The 27088-nt window shown below is 45.0% G+C and overlaps 1 protein-coding gene across 1 annotated transcript in view; it reads right to left on the bottom strand.

Annotated features, from left to right (window-relative positions):
* The window catches only part of DEAF1 (DEAF1 transcription factor), a 366149-nt gene that overhangs the window by 318698 nt on the left and 20363 nt on the right, over positions 1-27088 (bottom strand). The window contains 2 exon segments of the mRNA XM_029582224.1: positions 14033-14162; positions 23876-23973. Of these exon segments, the coding sequence (XP_029438084.1) occupies positions 14033-14162; positions 23876-23973 (228 nt within the window).

The following is a 27088-nucleotide window of genomic DNA, read 5'->3' as shown; positions in this document are numbered from 1 at the left end:
GACTGCTTCTACTGGGTTGCCTTACTACTGTCCACTCCGGGTAGTACCATCAAGCTGTATAATAAATACACATTCTCTGTGTCTGCATGTATAGAGTCTAGCCTAGTACTGCGGTTCCTCACGGGACTCCTCCCTGTGGGAGTGGCCATCTCCGCAGTACCCAAGAATCCACTTCAAAACCTCAAAACGCTAACACAAAGATAGTGAACAGAACCGGTCCCAATACTGATTCCTGTTGCACTCCACTTAACACGGCTCTCTCTTCAGAGTAGGTTCCATTTACATTATACGCTGTCTCCTATCAGCAAATCAGTTTATAATCTACTCCACCACCCTGGCGCTTACTCCAAAGCTTCTCATTTTATTCACAAGCCTCTGTGTGGAACTGTATCAAAAGCTTTGCTGAAATCCAAATAGATGACATTGAGCGCACTTCCTCAATCCAATTCTCTAGTCACCCAATCAAAAAAATCAATCAGATTTGTCTGACAAGACCTTCCTCTGGTGAATCCATGCTGCCTCGGGTCCAGTAACTTACCGGATTATAGATAAATCAGTATCCTTTCTTTCAGCAGGGTCTCCATTAATTTTCCCACCACCGAAGTGAGGCTAACTGGCCTGTAGTTTCCAGCCTCCTCGCTGCTACCATTCTTATGAAGCGGGACCACAACCATTTCTCTCAGCACCACTCCTATTTCCAGGGATCTATTGAACAGGTCATTTAGTGGACCCGCCAGGACATCTCTCTTAGTATCCTGGAATGTACTTCATCTGGCCTCTTGGATCTGTCCACATTCAGTTTTCCTAGCTCTTCCCATACATACTCTTCTGTAAAAGGAGTTGTGATTAGCCCATTCCTTTCTACGGTCTTGTCAACCAACAACGGTCCTTCTGCAGGGTCTTCTTTAGTGAACACAGAACTGAAGAACTGAATATTTCCGCCATTTCCTTGTCTATCTTTCACATTGCTCCTCATCACCTTTCAATTTCGCTATATTACTTCAGGCTTTCCTTCTTCTCTCATATATCTGAAAAATGTTTTGTTACCTCTCTTTATCTCTTGGGCAATCCTTTCTTCTGCTTGACCTTTTATTTTTCTGATTTTTTTCATTTCCCTCATTTTCACCAGGTATTGATCCCCGTGTTCCTCTTTTTCAGATCCTTTATACTTCCTGAGCACTGATCTTTTTGCAGCCACCTCCTTTGAGAACCATAAGATATGCCATACTGGGTCAGATCAAGGGTCCATCAAGCCCAGTTTCCTGTTTCCAACAGTGACCAATCCAAGTCATAAGTACCTGGCAAGTACCCAAACATTAGATAAATCACAAGCTACTATTGCTTATTAATTATCGTAAAAGCAGTTTATGGCTTTTTCCTCTAGGAACTTATGCAAACCTTTTTTAAACCCAGTTACACTAGGCTGCAGTAACCACATCCTCTGGCAATGAATTGCAGAGCTTAACTATGCACTGAGGGGTGGATTTTCAAAGGGTTACGCGTGTACGTTACACGCGTAACCCCGAAAATCTGCTCCTGTGCGCACTGAGCCTATTTTGAATAGGCCCAGCAACACGCGCAAGCCCTGGGATGCGCATATGTCCCGGGACTTGAAAAAGGGGCAGAGTGGGGCTGGAGCCTCCATGCGCAACTTATCAGATAAAGGTAAGGGAGGGGTTTTAGGTAGGGGGGTGGGTTAGGTAGGGGAAATGAGGGGAAGGTAGGGAGGGGTGGAAAGAAAGTTCCCTCCCTGCGCGCGCCGACCCCAGATTTTATAACATGCGCACAGCTGCTTGCGCATGTTATAAAATTGGGCGTAGATTTTAAAATCTAGCCCTGAGTGAAAAATAATTTCTTCAATTTAAGAACATAAGAACCATGCCATACTGGGTCAGACCAAGGGTCCATCAAGCCCAGCATCCTGTCTCCAACAGTGGCCAATCCAGAGGCATTTGTTTTAAATGAGCTACTTGCTAACTTCATGTCCTTCTATTATCTGAGAGAGTAAATAACCAATTTATATTAACTTGTTCAATTCCTTTCATGATTTTGTAGACTTCTATCATATTCCCCCTCAGTCATCTCGTCTCCAAACTGAACAAATCTAGCCTTTCCTCATAGGGCAGCCATTTTACGCCCCTTATTTTGATCGCCCTTCTCTGCACTTTCTCCAGAACCTAACATTGTATAACTACAGCAAGGGTTATTTTTCCCTATATGCATTACTTTGCACTTGTCCACGTTAAATTTCATCTGCCATTTGGAAGCCCGATCTTTCAATCTCCTGCAAGTCATCACAATCTGCTTGAGATTTAACTACTCTGCATAATTTAGTGTCATCCGCCATCTTTGACATAGATCCTTTTACTATTCTACATGGCCCCAGCCCCCAATATATCCAAAACTTTCTTCCTTACACCAAGGTTTGAGCCATGCATTGAAGTTAACTATATGGCTTAGCCTCTCTTTCCCCTTTTCATGAACAAGTGACACTTCTCGCCATGTGACTAATCTGCTTTGCCAGAGTCTGGAAATCTCTCTGTACCATTTGGATGTTGTTTCTAGTAAGGTCATTGGTTCCCAGATGGATGATAATATCAACTTCAGAGTCCTTACTTTCTTCTTTGATTGCATTGACTATCTGAATAGCATTTCTACCAATCAATGATCCTGGAAGGCTTTTAAGTATAGTGTTTCCCTCAAAAAGAGTTCTCAAATTAGTGCCTCTAATGACTGAGTCACCCAGCACAATGAGGTTATTGGTTGTATTTTCTCTGTGCATTGGGTTTCTTCTTTCATTTCAGTTACCACTTCAATCTCTATCACAAGAGCTTCATCAGTATCTTGTTTTTTAATTTTGTTTTTATTGAATTTAAACATATTAACAGGAATAAAATATATTAAGAACAGAAATACAGATCTTAGAATAACCCTTTAAAGAAAACATAAATGTTCTGTAACTATATTATCCATTCATTCAAGAAAATAAATGGAGACCAAGATGTAAAGAAGCAGTTACACAGAAAGAAAAATGAACAACAATCAATACAAATGCTGTGTAATTCACTCCACACTACTTAACTATACCAACCCACAATGGTGACTCCTAGGAGTGAGAATCTAAATAAGAGCGCAGTTGATCAGGGTCATTAAATGCATACTTGGAATCTTTATTCACAATCATACATCTACAAGGAAATCTTAGTACGAATTTTGCCCCTCTAGCAATTACCTCCCCCCTCATTGCAATACATTTTCTTCTTCTAAGTTGGGTATTCCTTGCAATGTCCGGAAATATTCTAATCGGGTGTCCTTAGAAGTTCAATTTTTGAAATCGGAAAAAAGATCTAAGAAGAGTGTCTCTCTCCATCACATATGTGAATTGAACTAATAGGGTAGCTCTTGTTTTTATCTCCATCTCAACAAATTCGTCAATAACACTACAAAAGAATGTTTCTTTAAACTTCAAACCTTAAAGAAACTAAAACCACTCCTGCTATACAGAGACTTCCGCATGGTACTACAGGCCATCATACTCCCAAAACTGGACTACTGCAACTCCCTCCTTCTGGGCCTACCAGCATGCACCACAAAACCACTTCAGATGGTCCTTAATGCCTCAGCAAGAATCCTCTCAAATGCCAAAAAAAGAGATCATATTACCCCAATCCTTCTTCATCTCCACTGGCTCCCTATTAAATTCAGGATCCAATTCAAATCCTTAATGATGATACATAAAGCCTTGTACAACATCGCGCCTCTCAAGCTAACATTCCAAATTCAACTACACACATCCATGAAACCGACCAGAAGCGCTTATCAGAACAGACTAATCACCCAACCAGCTAAATCCGCGCTGAGAAAACGCGCCCTATCCACAGCGGGCCCGTCACTCTGGAACTCACTTCCCACAGACCTTCGCCTTGAACCATGACACTCCACATTTAAAAAGAAACTTAAGACTTGGTTATTTAAACAAGCATTCCCGCAGAGCTAAGAGCAGGTAGAAAGTCAATCACTTATCATCCATTTACCCCAGCATATTTCACATAACTTGTTATCTTATTTACTGTTATTTTTTATGGATGTTTACTGTTAGTTATCTATTTATTTTTTTTATTTATTTATTTATTAATTGTTATTTCATCTATTTATTATTACTTCTTAATTGTTAACATTATTATATATATTTTCCTGTTATCTGGATTAACCATGTTCATTGTAAACCGCTAACTTGAAGCGATAGTTACTGTTCATTGTAAACCGGGGTGATATGTATATTATACAGGAACCTCCGGTATATAAACCCTTAAATAAAATAAATAAAAAGATTTCTCCAACAAATCAGACAATTCCACATTTATGTTCAGTTGATTTTCTTGTTGTGAGATATTACCTTCAGAATAAGGTTGGGGTAAGTAATACATTTTTGATATCGCAGATAATGCCTGATCAGGATACTTTAATATATTTCAAAGATAACTCTTAAATAAGTTGTTTGCTGATAACATCTTTGTCTTGGTGAAATTCAAAATTCTAAGATTTGCCCTTCTCATTTGATTTTCAATTGTTTCTAGCTTGTCGGTGTGTATTTTTTCAGATTTTATAAGGTTAATTTGAATTTTCACCACATCTTCTATTTTTCCCTCCATTACCTTTACTGTTGCTTCCATATTTTCCATTTTTGTCTTCAAAATCTTGGTTTTACAGATAGACTCTTGTACCATCAGTCAGATTATTTATAGATTTATAGTCATCAACATGTTCCAGATTTCTTCTAGCGTTATTTTTTGTGGTGAGTGGGGTAGTACACAAAATTCTTATTTTATCATTCTTCATTCCTACCTCCACTGGGCCCTCTCCAAGCTGGTCCCGGCATTGTTGTGCCTCCTCGACCTGGCTCCTGGAACCCAATACTTCCAGGTTCACCAAAGGGCCAAGTAATCCCTCAGCTCTTCTCTGGATGCCAAATTCATCGGGATAGATTTCTCTCTCAAAATCTCAGGTGAAATTTCCTCCTCTCTTAATCCCGTCGGTGGTTTGGGTGTCGTTGGTGCACCCGGGTTTAAAGATGTCTCATAGGTCAGGGGGCTCAGTAACTGCTCCTTACCGATTACCCCAGCGACCTGACTTCCAGGCTATATTGGCGGGGTCCTCGTGAACAGAGCCTCTATCCACGGCTGTCTTAGTTTGGAAATTCCAAAAAACACAAAGGTAGGTGGTCTAAGAAGCAGTCAGGAAGAAAACCAAGATTAGACGCCACAGTCTTTTTCAAAAGTTTATTGAAGTGGAGACGTATGTATTTTAAAAGCCCGACTCTGGCCGAGTTTCGCCGTTAACAAATGGCTGCCTCAGGGGCTCAATTTGATTAGGACTCAAGTTGAAACGAGTGTAATCTGGACAATTATGATCCGCTATGAGATTGATCCTTCCTTTTTTATATGAAAAACATAATCTTGTTGATGTGATGTATCTGTTGGATTCCCACTCTGGTATCACATCTAGGCAGAGTGGAGACGAGCATTGGAACGTGAGTAGAAGTTGGTGTTACCGCAGAGTTTGATAGATGTGATGCCAAATACATACGTCTCTACTTCAATAAACTTTTGAAAAAGACTGTGGCGTCTAATCTTAGTTCGGAAATAGGCATCGAGGTCGAATCTCTTACTCTGGCTTTCCCCTTGGTATGAGGCATGTTTTAAAGTTATTTCCAAGAAAAAGGAAAATAGATAACCAGAGAAATAATAGCAATAGCCCGGAGCTGCTGTGCTCACATGTTCGTTATACAGCGGCCATCTTGGTCCCGAGCTTCATCATTATCTAATACAGAGAAGGCATTTTGTATTTGAGTCACTTGAGAGAGTGGATGTCTCTGCATCACAGGTCTTATTCTACCAGAACCCACTGTAATCCATTTGTTCTTGGGTTCCTGTATGCTCTGTGTAAGTGAGGGGAAGGGGGGACATGTGGGTTGCACAATTATATAGAATGGGCATCTTTGGGCCACAGGTCTTATCCTACCTGAGCCCACTGTAAATCATTTTTTTCTGAGCTTTTGAATTTTCTGTGGTAATGGGGAAACAATTCCTGAAAACTGTAAAGTGGATGAGGATTTCTTGGTGGTTGCTCATACTTTCTTTATTGCAGCTAATTCAGCTTTAAGGTGAGCCAACTCCTTTTTCAAGGAAGAGAGTTCTGAACAAATGGGGCAAGCCTTAAGTTTCCTGTTACATTGGATAATCCTCATTTTGCTCATTTGATTTGATAGAGCACACAAAGAATTACCAAATTATCTTGTTACCAATTATGTATCCCAGCCAGACTATATTAAAAGAACAAGCTTTGGGGAGGGTGGGTAGCTGGATAGGGTGGGAGGGAATTAAACAGTTGATATTAGTTACTATAATTTTAGCTTACATGTAGTTATAGGGATTTTGTAGGTTCCTCTGTATATTTAAAGTGAGTTTTTTTTAAATCCTCTCTTTTAGCACTGCTAACAATCTATATCAATACTCCTGCCCTTTCAGTGCTTCAGTCCGTGCAATGTCCTGCAAGACACACCAACAATGCAAATCTTTTTTATTATATTTCAAAGATTTAAGGCAGTAATATAATATACTTAGCTTGGAGTTTGGAGCCCTTCTGGACAGGAATTAATCAGAAACCAGACTGGCATTTGACCCTGCTATTCACAAGACTGTCTGTCTGCTATTGATTTGGATCAGCCCCTCCCCAAGACAAGCTGCCTGCTATTAAGTAACCCCTCCGAAAAGGCTCAATCTTTTTTTTTTTTCATAACTTACACACCATCCATAGCAAAAGTAAAGTTGTGCAGCAGAGACCTCGGCGCATACAGGGGCAATTAAGAATTTTTGCGCCCATCTCTTAGTCAAGCCCGACACGCCCATGCCCAGACCATGCCCTGCTCCTTTTTGAAAAGTTTTGAGATGTATGTACTATGTAATTTACACGGGTGCTTTTTAAAATACAGTCAGCGCACGCAAGCCCGGCTTATTCACGTATCCCCTAATTATTGTATGCACTGGGCTTTTAGAATTCACTTTTAATTAAATATATGCGTTTAATGCATTGATATACAAGCTTTCAATGCATTACATGCATTCATTTGTGTGCAGACCTATATATGAGTATATGTTGTGGGATAAAAATATGAATACTTTATAAAATGCATGTACATTATGGGGCGTATTTTCAAAGGGTTACGCGCGTAACCTTGAAAACCCGCTCCTGCGCATGCCAAGCCTATTTTGCATAGGCCCGGCGACGCGCGCAAGCCACAGGATGCGCGTATGTCCCGGGTTGCGCGCACAAATCTACGCCTGCGCGTAGGTCTTAAAATTCAGCCCTAAATGCACATGTTATAAAATACTATAGTACATCTAAATACAATCACATACACACGTATATGCCACAGCTCGCAGTAGTTTGAAAGTTAGCCACTTAAAATATAAAATAGAACTCTTACAATGAAAATTAAACCCAATAAAACTATTTTATGAAGAACGGTATAAACAATCAAACATTAGTTCACTTCCAAATAAATAATCAAATATAAATAATACAAACATCTGATTCCTATATTTATGGCTTCTGACCCCAACAGGAAATCCATCCCCTAATATAGGGTTGAAAGGCTTGTTTTTATTAACTTTCTGAATTTCTGATGATTGGATCCTTTCATGCTTCATTTAGGTTCACATTCCAAAGTAAAGGACATTGATGGCCAAAGGATGAACAATGCATGCCTTCAAGCCTTATCTGGGTTGGGGATAGCAAAGTCAATAGATCTTGATTAGGAGATTTCAAAGATCATCCTGAATTATAAGAGAACAGAAGTTTGGACCAATTGTAACATTTTGCCGGCTGCACTCCCCCGGACCATCTCCAGGCCACCTGTTGCAGTTAAGTCACCATCAGCCGCAGTCTTCCTCTTCTGGCTGGCATCATCTCTAGGCACATGAGCGCACTGCATGCCGGCCTTTGACCAGCCAAATGTCACATGTGGATGACATATTGTAACGTCCCTCTCCTCTGATCTGAAGTGACTCCAGCAATATGCTGCTCCAAGGACTCTAGCTGGCACTTCCTGTAGCTCTGAGCTTCTTTTATAGGTCCTTCAGACGGGACTTCCTGTGGTTCTGGCTAATGATATCAAATCCTGCGACCAGCCAGCGCTTCAGCAACAAATCTTCCTACTCTGATCCTGTTGTGCTTCCTGTGCTCCTGTTTCTGTCTGTGTCCCCGGCTCCTGACCTTGCCTTGTTCTTACCTCCCTCTTCTCCTTGTCTTGACCCTTGCTTCCTCTCATGCTTGACCTTGGCCTGTTGTCTGACTCTGCCTGAATGCCGCACCTTGACTTCTGTCTGGTATTTATGCATACATGCCACCTGCCCTGACTTCAGCCTGAATCCAACTTCACCTCTTTGCTATCCATCCTGACTATTGACCTGTACCCAAACTTCCTTCACTCACTGGGACCTTGCCTAGGTCCTGCTGGTCCCCAAAACCAAGGGTTCAACCTGCAGGGATAGTAAAGGTGAAACCCAGACCCAGTCCCCGAGCATGTCTGCCTACTGACGGCATGGGCCTAGTGGGTTCGCTTACTAGGCTGTGTCAATCACGCCTCAGTATCAAGGGCTCACTGACCGTGACACATATCAAGTAGAACAAGGAGGCTAATAGGAAGGATTCCATCCTGTGGCCTTTCCTGGAGCTATATTGGTGGGAATGAAGAGTGTGGGTTTTTCTTAGGAAGTATAGTAACTGAAGCGACAAGAGGCAGGTGACATCTGTGTAATACATCTGATGAAATGGGCTCTGTCCTCAAAAGCTCATGTCCTAATAAATTGGTTAGTCTAAAAGATGCCACCCACCTCTTGTCATTTTTGCTACATCAGACTAACATGGCTTGTCCTCTGAAGATGGTAGCTGAAGGAAGATGACGTTCTCTACAAATTTGGACAACAATGGGAAACTGGGCAGAAGTGATGGATTGTATTGGGGCCAGGTTTTTTTTTCAAGATGGGCTTAATTAATGCTTCTTTAAGAGAGGAATGCAGGCAGCCCTGGAACATCTCGGCATTGATTATCAAGGTGAGACTAGGGCAGCGATGGTGAACTCCAGTCCTCAAGTTCCACAAATAGGCCAGGTTTCAGGATTTCCACAATGAATATGCAAGAGATAGATTTGCATACAACAGCGGCAGAGCATGCAAATTTTTCTCATGAATATTCATTGTGGATATCCTGAAAACCTGGTCTGTTTGTGGCACTTGAGGACTGGCATTCATCATCACTGGACTAGGGCTTAAATTTTGCCTCAGGTTACTGATGAATTTATGGGAAATGCAGTCTAATGTCAGGAGAACAATTTGATCAATTGAAAGATCTTCTCCACTTCTTTGGGAGAAAATATCTTAAATTCTGATAATGGGCTACAGTCAAGGGACAGTTCAGAAGTTTTGACTACATGAAGTGGTATGATACTGGGGTAATCGCATCAGCCAGAACTGATGAGGTAGGGGAGTAGTAACAACGGATGAGCGGATGGTCCGAATCCTTGAGTCAAAAAATTCTGCAAAGTTGTCTGCTATGAGACTATCAGGATGATACAACGTAATCAAGTTTCAATCTGAAACGTTTTTTTATTAACTGGAATAGCTTTCGTGAGTGACTGACGACTTGTTCATGTTCTTGTGCAAATACTCTTTTTTGCTAGCCAAACTGCAGATTTGTATTTTTTGCATGTTCCTTGCAGAGAGTTAGATTGGTAGTAGTCTTATTATTTTCACAGCTGGCTATGAATTTGTTTTGGACATTTTTTGTTTGAGTCTTATTATTTCATCATCTTTGCTCGAGTTTGTGTGATTGTTGTTGAAGGCATCATAAGCTTTCATGAAACCAGTATGAAAACCTGGCTTTATCTTTATAAAACATTTATTAATAGCTTATACAACAACGTTCTAAGTGATGCACATATGATTACATATACAATATTAAACACAACAAAAACAAAAAATGTAAAACAAGTAACAATACAACATGTAAATCAAAAAGATAGCATAAATCTTAAAAACAACATACATTAAAACCATAAAATATAATTAAAAAAATAAACAAGGACCTACTGAATAATGCTGCTAAAAATAACTGGTAGATTTTAAAACCCCTGTGCAAGCCAAAGCCGGGACATATGCGTGTGACTCGGCCTGGTGCACGCCACACAGATTTTTAAAACCGTGTGGGTACACGCGTATCTCCCACTACATGCACAAATCATAAAAATCAAAACAAGGACAGGGCGTGGGTGGGCCAACTCCGTAAAATGAAGTCAATGTGTTAGTATTTATGTGCAGAAGCATACGCCAGAGTCCCCTATGCATAACTTTACTTCTGCTATGGACGTGTTGCGAATGTGGACCCTTGAGCCGGGACAAGGTTGGCGCTACCACTAGGAGAGGGCCCCCAGTGGTCCTCATCGTTGGGAGGCGGTGCAGGCTGAGAAGACCCAACTGGAGCTTCACCTTTACCAGCCCACGTTCCCCGCAGGTTGAGCCCTTGGGTACCGGGGCTGGCAGGACTTGGGTGTGGGTCTCTCACGGCATGAAACCAAAGGAGGAGGCTGAAGCGTCATCGGGCAGGCAGAAGTCAAGGCAGGAGGCAGACAGACGGAATCAGGAGCAGGCCAAAGATCAGGACAGGTGATTACAGAGAAACAGGCTGGAGGTCAGGCAGGCGGAGGTCAGGCAGAGTCTGTGTACCAGGCAAGTCCAAAACCAGGAAGTCAGCCCAAAGGGCTAGGAGCAGGAAGCAGGGAACAAGGCAGGCATGCAGGATCAGTAATCAGGACTGTAATGCTATTCCATCAAGCTTTCCCAGAGAGCTAATAGCAATAAGAACAAACATCCAGCCTTGCCTTGCAGCAATGTAATGTTCATCTTGCTTCAGTTACATGTACCAAGTTATTTCCTAAGTTTATTTCAGTTGTTTTAAATTAGATTGTACTTTATTATAGTTTATTCGATATGTTCCATGTTCCATGTATGTTCCATGTAAACCGCCTTCCCGGCGATAGTTTTCTCTGTTAATTGTGAACCGGAGTGATATGTATTGTATACAGGAACTTCCGGTATATAAAAACCTAAAAATAAATAAATAAATAAATAATGCAGGATCAGGAATCAGGACTAGAACACAGGATCAGTAGGCAAGGCTGGAAGATAGGATCAGGAGACAACGCAGACTACACACTCTGAAGCAGAGCAGGACCCGTTGCTGAGGCAAAGTGCTGGAGTCAGGGCTGGGTATATATACCCGCCCTGTCTGACGTCATCTTCCTGGGCCGCGGGGAAGTTTCCCGCCATGGGCCCTTTAAATTGCAGGCCATGGCGCATGTGCGCACCAAGAGAGGCAGGAGCAGAGGCCAAGCCAGCAGCATGTCACATCGCGAGGGCAGGCCACATCGGCAGAAGTCAGCGTTGGCTACAGCGAGCGGCAAGGGGCTGGCCAACTCTCGGTGTAGGTAAGGGGATCCGGCTGCGGCCGTCCGCAGCCAGGGATCCTAACAGGACAGCATGTAAGTCATGTAACAAAAAAATATAAGCTAGTCAGCGGGGTTGTAAGGGTCGGGGCTAATAAGGTAAAAGGGAGGCAAGTTAGCTAGGGGGATTAGGAAGTCCTCTCCTTTACTAGAACAAATTGGAAGTGAACTGGGAAAAAGAGCTATTGCGTCGGTGCACTTAGCTACTAAAATTACCCCCACTTACGTTCTTGAAGCAGCATTTGTGCGCACATGCGCATATCAATATAAAATTGTGGGCATATATATGCATGTATAGCCAATTTTATAAGTGTGCATATACATGCATATATATGTGTGTGTTATAAAATCGCCACGTCCATGTGTGCGCGCTGGCAAACATGTGCACATGTGCGCCCACACACGTGTCTTAAGATTCACCTCTAAGCTTGTCTAAAAAGGTATGTTTTCAAATTTGTTTTAAACATCTTAAAACTTTCTTCTTGACAAAGCCTGGGCAACAAATTCCAGAAAGCTACAGCAGCTATAAAAAAAGGAACATTCTTGAGTGGACCCCAGCCTTGCATGTTTCACAGAAGGGCGCTCATTCTTCTGGCTTTAGCTAATGCCTTGTCACACTGATTGCAAAGCAATGTGACAAGGTGAAAGCTAAAGACAGAAAAATGTTGGGCTGCATAGAGAGGAATAACCAGCAGAAAGAGGAAATGATAGTGCCCTTGTACAGATCATTGGTGAGGCCTCATCTGGAACATTGTGTTCAGTTCTAAAGCCCATATCTCAAAAAGGATAGAGACAGAACGGAGGCAGGCCAGAGAAGGGCAACCAAAATGGTGTGGGTCAGTACTGGAAGATCTATAAGGAGAGACTGAAGGACCTAAATATGTATACCCTAGAAGAGAGGAGGTGAAGGGGAAATATGATACAGACCTTCAGATACCTGAAAGGTTTAAATGATTCACAAACTTCGAATCTTTTCCATTGGAAAGGAAACAGCAGAATTAGGGGTCACAAAATGAAACTCCAGGGGGGACAACTCAGAGCCAATGTCAAGAAATATTTTTTCACAGAGAGGATGGTGAATGTATGGAATGCCCTTCCGCAGGAGGTGGTGAAGAAGAAAACAGTCAAAGGGGCATGAGATAAACACTAGATCCCTAAAAGCTAGAGGACGGAAATGAAAAAGATGGTGTATGGGAGTAACCTGCACGGAGCAGCAGTTACTACCCTTAACAGAAGACAGGGGGATTACGTTCATTAACTGATTAGCCTTGATGCTTTTGGTGCAACTGCAACATCACTCTCCGCTTCAATGGCAGGAGTATTGGATTCAGACGACAGCCAATGATGAGCACTGACTTTTACTGATACACAGACATCAGGGAAAAAGCATAGGACTGCTTCTACAGCCAAAACCAAAAACAAAGTATGTTCAAGCAGCATGTCTGACTGTAAATATTACTACCCTTACCATAAGGCTTTTGGTAACCTGCATGGAGCTGCAGTTACTACCTTAGGAAGCTTGCTGGGCAGATTGGATGGATCATATGCTCTTTTTCTGTCATTGTTACTATGTGAAGGATTTGATTTTGAAATCCATGTGCTTACTTTCCTGTACATACCCTGCCCACAGCTAAAGCAAGTCCAAAATAAGCAAATACTTTTGTACTCATGGATCTTGCAGAAGCACATTTTTAAAAGGAAGCTTACCCGTATAATTTACCTTTGAAAATTAGCTTGAAAGTTCGCAGGTACAGAAGTATTAGCAAACCTTCAACAGTACCTGCTCTGGTCAAACATTTCCCCTTGATTTTTCTTCCTTTGTCCCGACTAGGCCTCCTGCTCAGAATGGTATAACCTGTGTAGCTCAGGTCTGCTGCAGTAACAGTCTGTTCAGTTTATGCATGTCTGCAGATACAGCTTTTTAGATAATCTCCATCGATTCAGCAGTGAATCCTCACTATATCCAATATTTACTCTAAAACTAGAGCCCAAGACTCAAAAGCATTGCCAAATATAGTTGTTAATTTAAAGATAATTAATGTAGTGTGCTTCTGTGCAGGAGCCCCTATAATCCTTTTTCTCAGGATAATTGAAGCTGGGTGTGTGACATGTGAATCAAAACCAAGAAAATGCTGTCTTGCCCATAAACCAGTAGCAGGTGTTCTGAGACAGAAATATATTGTGAGGCAGAGGAAGGAAGAGAGTTACTTGCCCAGCTTCTGTGGACATATTGGCCCTGCAGATGTAATATGTAACAATTGCCTCAATCCAATAGGCAGGTACTGTGAGGATATAAAGGCTCATGTCAAGAGAGTGGAAAGGGGAAGCAGTAATTGTGCAGGAAGAGGGCAGGAGTAGCCAGAAAACACGGATAAGAAAAGAAACTATCATTGCACAAGGTTTCTGATGTTCCCAGACAGAACTGCATGCTACATCACAACAGGATGAGACATAAATTATTACACACTATACCTGGCGGCATTGGCGCAGATGGGACTTTTAGGCCTCTAGTTTCCATGATGCTTCCATCAGTGTGAACTACAATCAATGTAGCTTTTTCTGTATTCAGACTGTCCTCAATTTGAAGGGCCGTTCTCTCGGACTATAGAAGAAAGGACCCTTTTAATCTGTGCAACTGAAGTGTAGCTCACGGTTTAAAAGGAAAATTGGTTCTTACCTGCTAATTTTCGTTCCTGTAGTACCACGGATCAGTCGAGACAGTGGGTTGAGCCTCCTGTCCAGCAGATGAAGACAGAGAAAAATTGAAAGGGTATCCTATATCAGGACAGAGCCCTTCAGTATAAAGGATATCAAAGCAGAGAAATATAACGATAACCCGTAAAAAGATCAAGCAAGAAAATCGTTAAATTATGAACTGGTAATTGAGAAATTCAAAACATTGTGATAAAAAACAGCTCTTATATAGATATCTATCAGGTAGAAACTTCCGGTGCCTGAAAAATCTGATAGGAAGCCTAAATCTGATAGGCGACCATGCATTCAGCAGTGCTGTAGAGAACAAAAGGAAAACACTTCGAGCAGACAAAGAAACAGTAAAGCAGTCAGGGCGGGAGTCTGGACTGATCCGTGGTACTACAGGAACGAAAATTAGCAGGTAAGAACCAATTTTCCTTTCCCTGTACGTACCCGGATCAGTCCAGACAGTGGGATGTACCAAAGCTTCCCTAAGTAGGGTGGGACCGAGATAGTCCCACTCGAAGTACCCGTCTGCCGAAGGAGCCAAAAACTGGCGCCTGGACATCAAGACGATAGTAGCGAGCAAAAGTATGCAGCAACTTCCAGGTAGCAGCCCTGCAAATCTCCTGTGGAGACACCAACTAACTCTCTGCCCAAGAGATAGCCTGCGAACGCAAAGAATGGACCTTCAAGACCTCCGGAACCGGCCAGCTCCAACAGATATAAGCAATTGCCTCTTTAAGCCATCGAGCAATAGTAGCCTTAGAAGTCTTATTGCCTTTATTTGGTCCGCTCCACAAGACAAAGAGATGATCAGAGATGCGGAACTCGTTCGTAACCCGTAAAAACTGCAGTAGAACCCTCTTGACATCCAGCTTTCGAAGCTCACCGCCCGGCATGCTGGCAACATCCTCAGAAGAGAAAGCTGGAAGCTCCACGGACTGATTCACATGGAAGGAGGAAACAACCTTCGGTAAGAAGGAGGGGTCCGTTTTAAGAGTAACCCCTGAATCAGAAAAATGCAGGAAGGGTTCCCTACAGCAGTGGTCCCCAACCTTTTTTGCACCAGGGACCGGCTTCAAGCAAGACCATTTTTCCATGGCCCGGCAGGGCGGGGCGGGGCAGGGCTTTGGTCATATGGGGCGGGGTTATGGAAGGGGTTGGATTTTAGTGCATACTTATCATTTAATTACGGCATTTATAATGTGAATGTGACTCAACTCACCATAGGTTCTCATATGCATGACACACTGACCAATGATCGTCACGGGGCTAGATGTAAAAGTACAGTTTGCATCCACGGGAATCCCCCTGACCCACAATAATTGATGTAAAGCAGAATTATGACATTCCCCATACAATTCACCCTACAAAAAAGATGTTCTGGTGACATCTCAGTAACAGCAACTCAAACTCCTTCTACTTCCAGGCTCAATAGCCCTACTTATGAAAAGACAGCAGTTTACCACCAATGCATGTCCTCTTGAGAAAACACAACAAATAAGACTGATACAAACGCTTACATGCTAGTAAAATATCTCGTCTCGGTAACAGACACAGAACCGACCTAACATACTCCCAGGATCTGTAGTAATGCACATAAACTAATCCGCACACAGTTACACTTGTATTATGGAATACACTCAAACAGGAGCAACCCTATCTATGAAAAGGTAACACTACAAATATTAAATCAGGTCCTAAAAACCAATACACCTCTTATTAGGAACTAGCAAGCAGCTATAGATCCCCACACAGAAATAATTGTAAAACTATACTAATAAGCAGAATAAATGTTTCAAAACAGCTATGAACAGAATAACATCCAACAATTAAAAACTCATAAAAACTATTAAACATTCTCCAAACACCAATAAAATATTTCAAAAAAGTAGACATCACATAATTAAAATGGCAGTCAATCAAGAAAAATAAACTTTAAAAGCCACCTTTACTTACCCCCTCCAGCAGCTCTCCTACTCCTCTTCCATACAGGCCATAGCACACAGCAGAAGCAGCAGTAGAAGCTAAGCTCTATACTCATGGTCCTCTTCCTTAGTGCCCATGTCTCTCACACACACACCATACCAGTCATGCCCCCATGACCAGTTTCTGTCTCTCACACACCAATCATCTCCCAAACAGTCTTTGGCACACACACACCAGTCACCTTCCTGAACAGTTTCTCTCATGCCATACACACACACAGGCTTCCCACTCCCGTGTTCTACTTACATATATGGGCTTCTCACTCTCATAATCACTTTCTCTGTCTCACACACACACACACTCACCAGTCTCTCACTCCCATGCTTGTTCTCTCCACATGCACAGGCTTCTTATTCCCATAATCACTTTCTTTCTCTCACACATACACACACAAAGGCTTCCCACTCCCATGTTCTCTTTCAGATATACAGGCTTCTCACTCCCATGCTGTGTCTCACACACACCCAGGTTTCTCACTCCCATGCTCACTCTTCACATGCACAGGCTTCTCATTTCCATAATCACTTTCTCTCTGTTACACACACACATAAACACACACCAGTCACCTGATCTCTCTCATGCATGCACACACACAGGCTTCCCACTCCCATGTTCTCTTTCAGATATGCAGGCTTCTCCCTCCCATGCTGTGTCTCACACATACCCAGGTTTCTCACTCCCATGCTCACTCTTCACATGCACAGGCTTCTCATTCCCATAATCACTTTCTTTCTCTCTCTCTCACACACACACACACATATACACACAAACACACACCAGTCACCTGACCTCTCTCATGCATACATATACACACACACAGGCTTCCCACTCCCATGTTCTCTTTCAGATATACAGGCTTCTCCCTCCCATGCTGTGTCTCACACACACCCAGGTTTCTCACTCCCTGGCTTCTCATTCCCATAATCAGTTTCTCTCTGTTACACACACACCAGTCTCTCTCATTTCCATGCTCACTCTCCACGTGCACAGGCTTCTCATTCCCTGAATCACATTCTTTCTCTCACATTCACACACACCAGTCTCTTTCTCTCACACCCCGTCACCTTACCAACCAGTCTCTCTCTCTCATGCATGCACACACACACGCACAGGCTTCTCATTCCCATGCTTTCTTTCACACACACACACATACACACCCCCACAACACCAGGCTTCTTACGTCCATGCTTTCTCACATACCCAGATTTTTCACTTCCATGCTTTTTCTCTCTCACACACACACATCAGTCACCTCTCTGACTAATGTCTCACACTCTCACATACACATCAGTCATGTCCCTGAGCAGTCACTTTCATTGTCTTTCACATATACGCACACATCAGCTCTCTGACCAGTTTCTCTCAATCACACACAGGCTGGCTGGCTAGCTGCTTCTCTCTCCTTCTCTCACTCACTTCCTGTCCCCCCCGAGCACAAATGGTAGCTGCAGCAGCCTCCTCCTCCAGCCCCCGCAGGCCAAGAAAGAAGAATCCCATCGGCCACGGGAGGCTCATGCTGCTGTCTCCTTTCCCGATTACCGGCTGCTTTGATTGCTCGGGGGCCGATGCTGCTGCTGCCATTGCTACTTTTACACGTGGCACGGCCTTTCTCCTTCCCGCGCACCACTCTGTGTATCACTTCCTGTTCCGGGTCACGGGGGGGGAGGGGGGCAGGCACGGGAAGAAGAAAAGGTCAGCTGAAGGTGCCACTGCTTCTTCTAGCACCGCTGCCGTTCCCACTGGGCTTGAATGTGCTGATAGCCCGGTGGCAATGGCAGCAGGGAAGGAAGAGCAGCGGGAGAGACCGGGAGCACGCGACACACCTGCCAGTGCTTGGCGGCGCCGCGGACCGGCAAAAAAACCCCAACAGCCCGGTCCTGGTCCGCGGACCGGTGGTTGGGGACCCCTGCCCTACAGGACAAGGCTTGGATCTTGGACACTCTCCTGGCCGAGCAAATAGAGACAAGGAACACCACCTTGAGGGTCAGGTCTTTAAGGGTAACTCGCTGGAGAGACTCGAAGGGCACCTCACAGAGAACATGAAGCACCAAATTAAGGCTCTACGATGGACAAGTGGCCCAGATGGGCGGGTTCAAATGCTTAGCACCCTTGAGGAAGCGAACAATGTCCGGATGGGCCGCCACCGCATAACCATCGATCCTCCCTAGGAGGGAAGCAAGGGCCAAGACCTGCACCCATAACGTGCTAATGGACAACCTCTTCGAGAGGCCATTTTGAAGAAAAGACAGAACATGAGACACTGAGGCCCTGCGTGCCGGAACACAGGACTCAAAACACATATTCTCAAACACTCTCCAGACCCGGACATAAGAGAGGGAGGTAGAGGTTTTACATGCCCGTAACAACGTGGAAATCACTTCCTCCCTATAACCCTTCTTCCTCAGTCGCCACCGCTCAAAAGCCAGGCCGCTAGACAGAAGCGATCTGCCCGATCGAAAAATACGGGACATTGGCGAGAAGGTTTGGGAGGTGACCGAGACGCAGCGAACCCTCCGTTGCAAGGTTCACAAGGTCCGCGAACCATGGCCTCCACGGCCACTCCAGAGCGACCAGAACGACTGGGCCCTTGTGAAGTGCTATCCGTCTGAGAACCTTTCCCACCAGAGGCCAGGTAGGAACACGTAGAGAAGAATGCTGCGCAGCCAGGGGAGGACTAGGGCATCCACGCCTTCCAAGCAGTGCTCCCTTCTGTGACTGAAGAACCTAGGAGCCTTTGCATTTTCCATCGTGGCCATGAGATCCAAGTGGGGAGTCCCCCACTTGTGCACAATCAGGCGCACCACGTCGTCGGACAACTCCTATTCTCTGGGGTCTAGATGCTGGCGACTGAGAAAGTTGGCTTGAACATTGTCCTTCCCCGCAATATGGGAAGCTGCCAGTCGATCCAGATGACGCTCCACCTGGGAAAGGAGCTTACTGGCTTCCAATGCCACCAGACAACTCCTGGTGTTTCCCTAGCAATTGATGTACGCAATTGTGGTGGCATTGTCAGATAGGACTCGTACCGCTCTGCGACGGATCAAAGGAAGAAAAGCCTTGAGCGCGAGATGGACCGCTCAAGCCTCCAGACGATTTATGTGCCACTGGGATTGTACTGGAGACCAAGGTCCCTGGGTAGACTAATTCTGACACACTGCTCCCCAGCCAGAGAGGCTGGCATCTGTTGTAACAATGATCCACTGAGGAGTCTTCAGGGGCATCCCCTTCAGGAGGTGGGCGAGCTACGGCAGAGTCGGAGAGCTGGCTACGGCAGAGTCGGAGAGCGGAAATGGAGCCTGAAACTCCTCCGAGACTGGCTTCCAGCGGGATAGCAAAGCTTTCTGTAACGGACTCATATGTGCAAAGGCCCAAGGAACCAAATCGATAGTTGAAGCCATAGAGCCCAGTACCTGAAGGTAGTCCTAGGCCGTGGAAATGGAGAGGGACAAGAGATGACGTACATGATCCATGAGCTTGAGCACCCGGGTCTCTGGCAACAACACCTTGCCCACGCGGGTGTTGAAGCGAGCTCCCAGGAATTCCAGGACCTGGGAGGGCTGAAGACTGTTCTTGAAGAAGTTGACTATCCACCCAAGGGAGGTGAGGAAAGTTACAACTCTGTTGACCCCTATCATGCAGAGGTTTTCCAATTTGGCACGAATGAGTCAGTCGTCCAGGTAAGGGTGGACCAGAACTCCGTCCCGGCAAAGGGAGGCCACCACTACTGGAAAGTCGGTATATAAAAATGCTAAATAAATAAATAAATAAACCTTGAGGGCTTGGTTGACTCTCTTGAGATCCAGGATGGGGCGGAAGGAGCCATCCTTCTTGGGAACGATGAAGTAAATGGAGTACTGGCAGGATCCCAGTTCCTCCAGTGGCACAGGGACTATGGCTCCCAGCTCCTGCAACCTGGCCAGAGTCTGACACACCGCTGGACGCTTTCGGCTCCCGCAGGGAGAGACAAGGTAGCGGTCTGGGAGTTCCCGAGCAAATTCTAATGCGTAGTCATTTTCGATCACTTCGAGGACCCACTGATCCATTATTACCTTGACCCATTCCCCAAGAAAGAGGGACAGACGACCACCTAAATTTTGAACGGAGGAATGGTCCAGCTGTATCTCATTGTGAGGACTTTGCAGAGGAGCCTTGCAGGTTACTATCTCGGAAGGGCCAACGGCCACGAAAGAACTGAGACCATGGCTGGGATCTAGCGGAAGCACCTCTTTGGAAGGAGCCCTGCGCTCTGTAATTATACCTGCGCTGTCCTCGGAAGCGGGAGCGCGAAGGAAAGAAGGACTTGTTTAGGACGGTCCTCAGGCAGCTTATGGATCTTGTTATCTCCCAAAGATTTAATAAGCTGTTCAAGGTCCTCACCAAAAAGCAACGTACCCTTGAAAGGAAGCGTGCCGAGCTGCGACTTGGAGGAGGGGTCTGCAGACCAATTGCGCAGCCAAAGAAGCCGTCTGACACCATGACCCTGGCCTGCACCCGGAGCAAGTTGTAGAGGGCGTCAGCCCCATATGCCACCGCGGCTTCCAGCCAATCCGCCTGTTCCGCCTCTGCAGTTGGGAGGTTCTGGGTGCTGAGTAATTATTGAATCCACCTAAGACTTGCCCACTGCATGAGACTACTGCAGACTGTCGCCCGAATTCCTAGAGCGAGGACTTCAAAAATCTGCTTGAGATGCAGTTCCAGTTTGCGATCCTGAATATCCTTTAGCGCCGTGGCACCCACCACGGGGATGGTGGTCTGTTTGGTGACTGCGGAAACTGAAGCGTCCACCTTGGGAACCTTAAGCATCTCCAGGCATTGGTCAGGGAGAGGATAGGGCTTGTCCATTGCCCTGCCCACCCGAAGACCCGCTTCAGGAGACTCCCATTCCCGTAAGAGATGCACGAGCATGGGGTGGAAAGGAAAAGTACGTGGAGGAGCCCTGAGTCTCGCCAGGACCGGGTCCACATTCCCTGAGGCAGGGGCACCGGAGGATTCCTCAGGAGGGTTTTTGATCCCCAGCTATTTCAGAACAAAAGGAATGAGCGGATCCAGCTCTTCCCTCTGGAACAATCTCAAAACCCACGGGTCGTCTATTGGGGGATTGGCGAGCAAATCTGGGTCCGTATCGGGATCGGTAGGAGGGGGGCTGAGGAGGGTCCGGGGAGGTTGGTGCGCCTGGAACTGTCCTGACTCGGGTGGAACCCTGGGAATCTGGGGCCCTAGGAAGTTGGGTAATGGAGACCCAAGGGATCTTTGCTGGAGAGGCGGCCTGGAAAGGTTCCTCCTGTTCCTGAAGGCTGGCTAAATAAGATTTGTGCAGCAAGAGCACAAAATCCGGTGAGAAAGGATGATGCTGGGCTTTCCCAGGCAATGGGGGAGGGGGGCACAAGGTCAGAGGAGTCAAGCACCTCCCCCCCCCCCCCCCCGTGGAGGGCACAGGGCTGAGATCGGGTGGAGAAATTGTAAAATCCAGCTCCCTTCCCCCCTGAGGCACAGAGCCTGCTGCGATGTCTGAAACCAAAATGGCCGCCATTCCCGCGGCTTTTAGCGAGGGGGCCACCTGGAAACATGCTGGGGAGCCCGACCCAGAACCGCCGACTTTGCTGGAGTCCCAGAGGGTCCCTCACCCCCAGGCAAGCAAGCCGAACATAAGCCATTGCAGGAGAGCCGTGAAGCAGGCTCCCCGCAGGCAAGACAAACAGCTGATCGTGGCATGAGAAGGAAAAAAGTGCCACGGAGAAAATGAAAATAAATGAAAAAGCTGAGCCGGGCTGCAATGTGGAGCGAGAGCAGGAGAATGAACCCTGCACTGCTCTTTCCTCTTGTCCTTAGAGCAACTAAACGCGGGTGAGGCAAAAGTGTTCCGTCTGGCTTCCTTGACCCCCCTTTTTTTTTGTCAGCAGTAAATTGTCAATGCAATAGGACCAGAGGCAAAGCCCCCCGGGTCCGAGAAGTCAAGAAGGAGAGTGACTGGACCACCAGTATCACCCCAAGCCAGCCAAAGGTCACTGGGCAAAGAGTCCTAGGCTGAATCTTCAAGGGGAAAGCCCCCCCCCCCCCACCCCCAGGACCCTATAAGAGCCAAGGGACAGAACTGTCCCCTGAGAAAACACAAGTTTTGAACTCTGAAAAAAGTATAACTTCTTCTTCTTTTTTTTTTTACAGATAGGAATTAGGTTATCAATACTTGCTTGATCCTGAAGACAAAATGAGGAGAAAGAACCCCACAGAAAGAAGAAATAGCTAAAGAAAGGGAGCTGCAGGTTCAACTGTCTGGATCTGCTGGAGACAGAGAAATACTGAAGGGACGCTAGGGGGCTCTGTCCTGATATAGGATACCCTTTCAGTTTTTCTCTGTCTCCATCTGCTGGACAGAAGGCTCAACCCACTGTCTGGACTGATCCGGGTACGTACAGGGAAAGAGAGTTTACATCCTTACTCGGTCTCATAAAAGAATAGCTTACAGAACATAGACACTCCAACAGGGATCAGCAGGGCTCCACTAAGCAGCTCATAAGGTGCCGGCATCTTGATAGGTCCCTGAAAAAATCTGACACCAGCTGGCCCAGCACAAGCAGGAGCTGCTCACAGAGAACAGACACTCTTGACGGGTCCTTGCATGGATCAGAATGCTGCTCACAGAGCACAGGCATCCTGATACAACCCTGCAGAAATATTCATTTTCTATACAAAGTATGCACCATCGCATACCACATAATAACATAAAATCCCTAAACCCTTCTACAGTCACAACTTTATAGCAAAGACTGTGAGGGAGCCCATGGTGCTTGCAAGCACACAGGCCCACAATCAATTTTCAAAGGGAAACTCCCTGCAAAGCTTCCTTTCGAAAATTCCATGATGGCCAGTGCCACGGGGATTGATTTTTAACCTGAATACTTTGCAGATGTAAAATATGTGGGTTAAACACAGCCAGATAGCTCCTGCCTCTGCCCCTTTTCCCCATAAAAAAAGGGAGGGAGGGGACAGCAATTTTTCAAATGGGCTTTCTCCACAGCGAAACCTCAGTTACATAAGAACATAAGACTTGCCATACTGGGGCAAACCAAGTGTCCAAGCCCAGCTTCCTGTTTCTACCAGTGGCCAATCCAAGTCACAAGTACCTGGCAAGCACCCAAACATTAGATAGATAAATAGTTTACCCAGGAAGAATCCCTTTGAAAATTGTCCCCTGAATAGTATAAGTACAAGTAACAGTACTGTAAGAAGTGCTATCCCATAACAAGAAACAAATAGACCAAGCTATTTTACAAAATCACATTCAGCCTAATATTCATGCAGTCTGTAGCTTATAGGACACAGCAGTGCTAAGAGCCTGCACAGTACCATGCAAGGTAAATCTCAGCAATTAATGCAGGGAAATCTGCAATGAATAATTAGTACAATAAATAAGGGAGCTCTCTGCCCTAAGATCTTCCAAAAGCTAATCCAAAAAGCTCTTTTCTAATTTAGTAATGACCTGTAAGAAAAATCTAAGTTCAGTACTTAAATATAAATCAGTAATTTAAAAATGTCAATTTCAACTTTGCTGCACATTAACCAGGACATCGATTTTCAGTTACACAGCTGTGGAATATTACAGATGGGACAAGAACAAGAAAATCTACTCACTAGGACATGTCCAGAGATAGATGCTGCATTGGCCACAGAAGTGGTGAAGACATTGTCTGCAGATGCTCCAACATTACCCATGGTCACTGTGGTTACTTCTGCAACAGAGAAAAGAATAGCATCAAATCAGTTTTTAGAGCTGCCCGCTGAATCTCTATCTCCCTACCAGTGCAAACACCAAAGAACCCTGTTCTCCACTAACCTCCCCCAAAGAGGCATCGCTTGACTCAAGAGAGTTAGCACAGGATTATGCAGTCTTTCACTCCTATAGTTTAAGAGTTCAAGTCAAGCTCAGATAAGTGACAAAAAGTTATTATCATCTGAAAGTCATTTGGTGGCCTATGTGAAATGTGTTTATGGTAGGGATGTGCATTCATTTGAAACCAATGAGTAAAATGTAACAAATGAGACCATTTTTGTTTCATTCTTGGACCTCCAAGACAAATGGAGTATGCTCATGAATTAATGAACATTTTTGTTTCATTTGTTTGTTTTTCCCATTCAGGTCTATGGCCCATTAAAAAGTGCTGCAGTAAGCATAGCAACCAAGCAATTCCTGAGAGGGGTAGTAGCCAGAACAGAAATGAGGCGGGAGAAGAGTAGACAGGATGGAGGACCAATCAAGGTGATTCTGCCTTGTTCCTGATGATACCACTTAGCCTTGCTGCCATGCATTTATTTATTTATTTCCATAATTTCTATTCCGCTGAGCCACCAATCTCAGTGAATTACAGTCAACATACAGAGAAAAGCATGACAAAACCTTACGCAACACAAAGCATAAACATGACAAAACAACTTAAAAGCAAGATTGCTGTACATCTCTAGGAAAAGAAAAAGAACATAGCTTAACAAGATCAAGCAATACTCAGTCTGGGAAAGTTAGAGAAAAGAGATAGCAAATGTTGCTTACCTGTAACAGGTGTTCTCACAGGACAGCAGGATGTTAGTCCTCACATATGGGTGACATCACAGGATGGAGCCCAATCACGGAAAACTTCTGTCAAAGTTTCCAGAACTTTGACTGGCCCCTACTGGGCATGCCCAGCATGGCACTAACACTGCAGCTAGCAGGGGTCCCCCTTCAGTCTTGTTACAAATCTACAGGCAGTGCCGAAAAATATAATAAGAAAACAAACCCAACACCGCGGGGTGGCGGGCGGGTTTCGTGAGAACTAACACCCTGCTGTCCCGTGAGAACACCTGTTACAAGTAAGCAACATTTGCTTTCTCACAGGACAAGCAGGATGGTAGTCCTCACATTGGGTGAGTACCGAGCTGAGGATGTCCGAAATGCACCAAATGTACCCCAAAGGCATGCAACAGGCACAACAACTGGGGTGGAATTTGGGAAAGGGCATCCTGAGCCCCACCGGGCAGGGAGAAGAGTATTGGTACGTCACTTCGTAAATAGGTTACGTAATACAGACTGGCTGAAGATGGAATCTTGTCTTCCGGCTTTGTCTAAGCAATAGTGGGCTGTAAAAGTATGGAGAGAACTCCAGGTGGCAGCCCTGCAAATGTCAGGAAGCGGCATCGATCGTTGGTGTGCTACTGAAGTCGGCATGGCCCTTACAGAGTGTGCTTTAACACGGTCGTGAAATGGAATGCCCGCTTGCTGATAGCAAAAGGATATGCAGTCCGCTAGCCAGGAGGAGAGAGTCTGCTTACTCACAGGCTGTCCCAATTTGATAGAATGGAAAGAGACAAACAACTGAGTGCTCTTCCTGTGGGCAGCTGTACGGTCTAGGTAGAACACTAGAGCCTGTTTACAGTCAAGGGTATGCAGAGCCTGCTCTCCTGGATTGGAATGGGGCCTGGGAAAAAAGGTAGGTAGTATGATGGATTGATTGAGATGAAACTCCGAAACTACCTTAGGTAGGAATTTAGGGTGAGTGCGGAGTACTGCCCGGTCCTGCAGAAGTTTAGTGTAAGGCGAATAGGTAACTCATGCCTGTAACTCACTAACTCTGCGAGCGGAAGTGATTGCCACGAGGAAAATCACTTTCCATGATAGATAGCGAAGATCGCAGGAATGAAGAGGCTCGAATGGTGGTTTCATGAGCCGACCCAAAACCAGGTTGAGGTCCCAAGAAGAGTTCGGAGGACGCAGTGGATACTTGAGGTGAAACAAGCCCTTCAGAAATCGTGTGATAAGGGGTTGTACTGATATAGGGACATCCCAGACACCTTTATGGAAGGCGGCTACCACACTGACATGCATTCTGATGGAGGACGTTTTTAGACCTGACTCTGACAAGTGCCAGAGATAATCTAGAAACTTCGGGATGGGACAGGTAAAGGGATCAAGGGCCTGAGAAGAGCACCATGATGCAAACATGTTCCATTTGTAAGAGTAAGATCTTCTCGTGGAAGGCTTCAGTGAAGCAATCAAGACACGGGAAACTGGATCAGAAAAGTTAAGAAGTTGAAGGATTAACCTTTCAACATCCAAGCCATCAGGGACAAGGCTTGAAGATTGGGGTGGCAAAGGCACCCGTCGTTTTGAGTGATTAGAAGTGGGTCTGTTCCCAAAGGAATGAAACATAGAAACATAGAAACATAGAAATGACGGCAGAAGAAGACCAAACGGCCCATCCAGTCTGCCCAGCAAGCTTCACACATTTTTTCTCTCATACTTATCTGTTTCTCTTAGCTCTTGGTTCTATTTCCCTTCCACCCCCACCATTGAAATATCTAGCTTGATTAGTTAGGGGTAGTAGGGGTAGTAACCGCCGCAATAAGCAAGCTACACCCATAAGAACATAAGAACATAAGAAATTGCCATGCTGGGTCAGACCAAGGGTCCATCAAGCCCAGCATCCTGTTTCCAACAGAGGCCAAACCAGGCCACAAGAACCTGGCAATTACCCAAACACCTAGAAGATCCCATGCTACTGATGCAATTAATAGCAGTGACTATTCCCTAAGTAAACTTGATTAATAGCAGTTAATGGACTTCTCTTCCAAGAACTTATCCAAACCTTTTTTGAACCCAGCTACACTAACTGCACTAACCACATCCTCTGGCAACAAATTCCAGAGATTTATTGTGCGTTGAGTGAAAAAGAATTTTCTCCGATTAGTATTAAATGTGCTACTTGCTAACTTCATGGAATGCCCCCTAGTCCTTCTATTATTCGAAAGTGTAAATAACCGAGTCACATCTATTTGTTTTACCCAGACTATGTTATACAGTCCTTATTGGTTGTT

Source organism: Rhinatrema bivittatum, chromosome 17, assembly GCF_901001135.1.
Source record: "Rhinatrema bivittatum chromosome 17, aRhiBiv1.1, whole genome shotgun sequence".
Classification (NCBI taxonomy): domain Eukaryota; kingdom Metazoa; phylum Chordata; class Amphibia; order Gymnophiona; family Rhinatrematidae; genus Rhinatrema; species Rhinatrema bivittatum.
The sequence above is the reverse complement of the archived record's forward strand: the minus strand, read 5'-3'. Positions and strand labels throughout refer to the sequence as shown.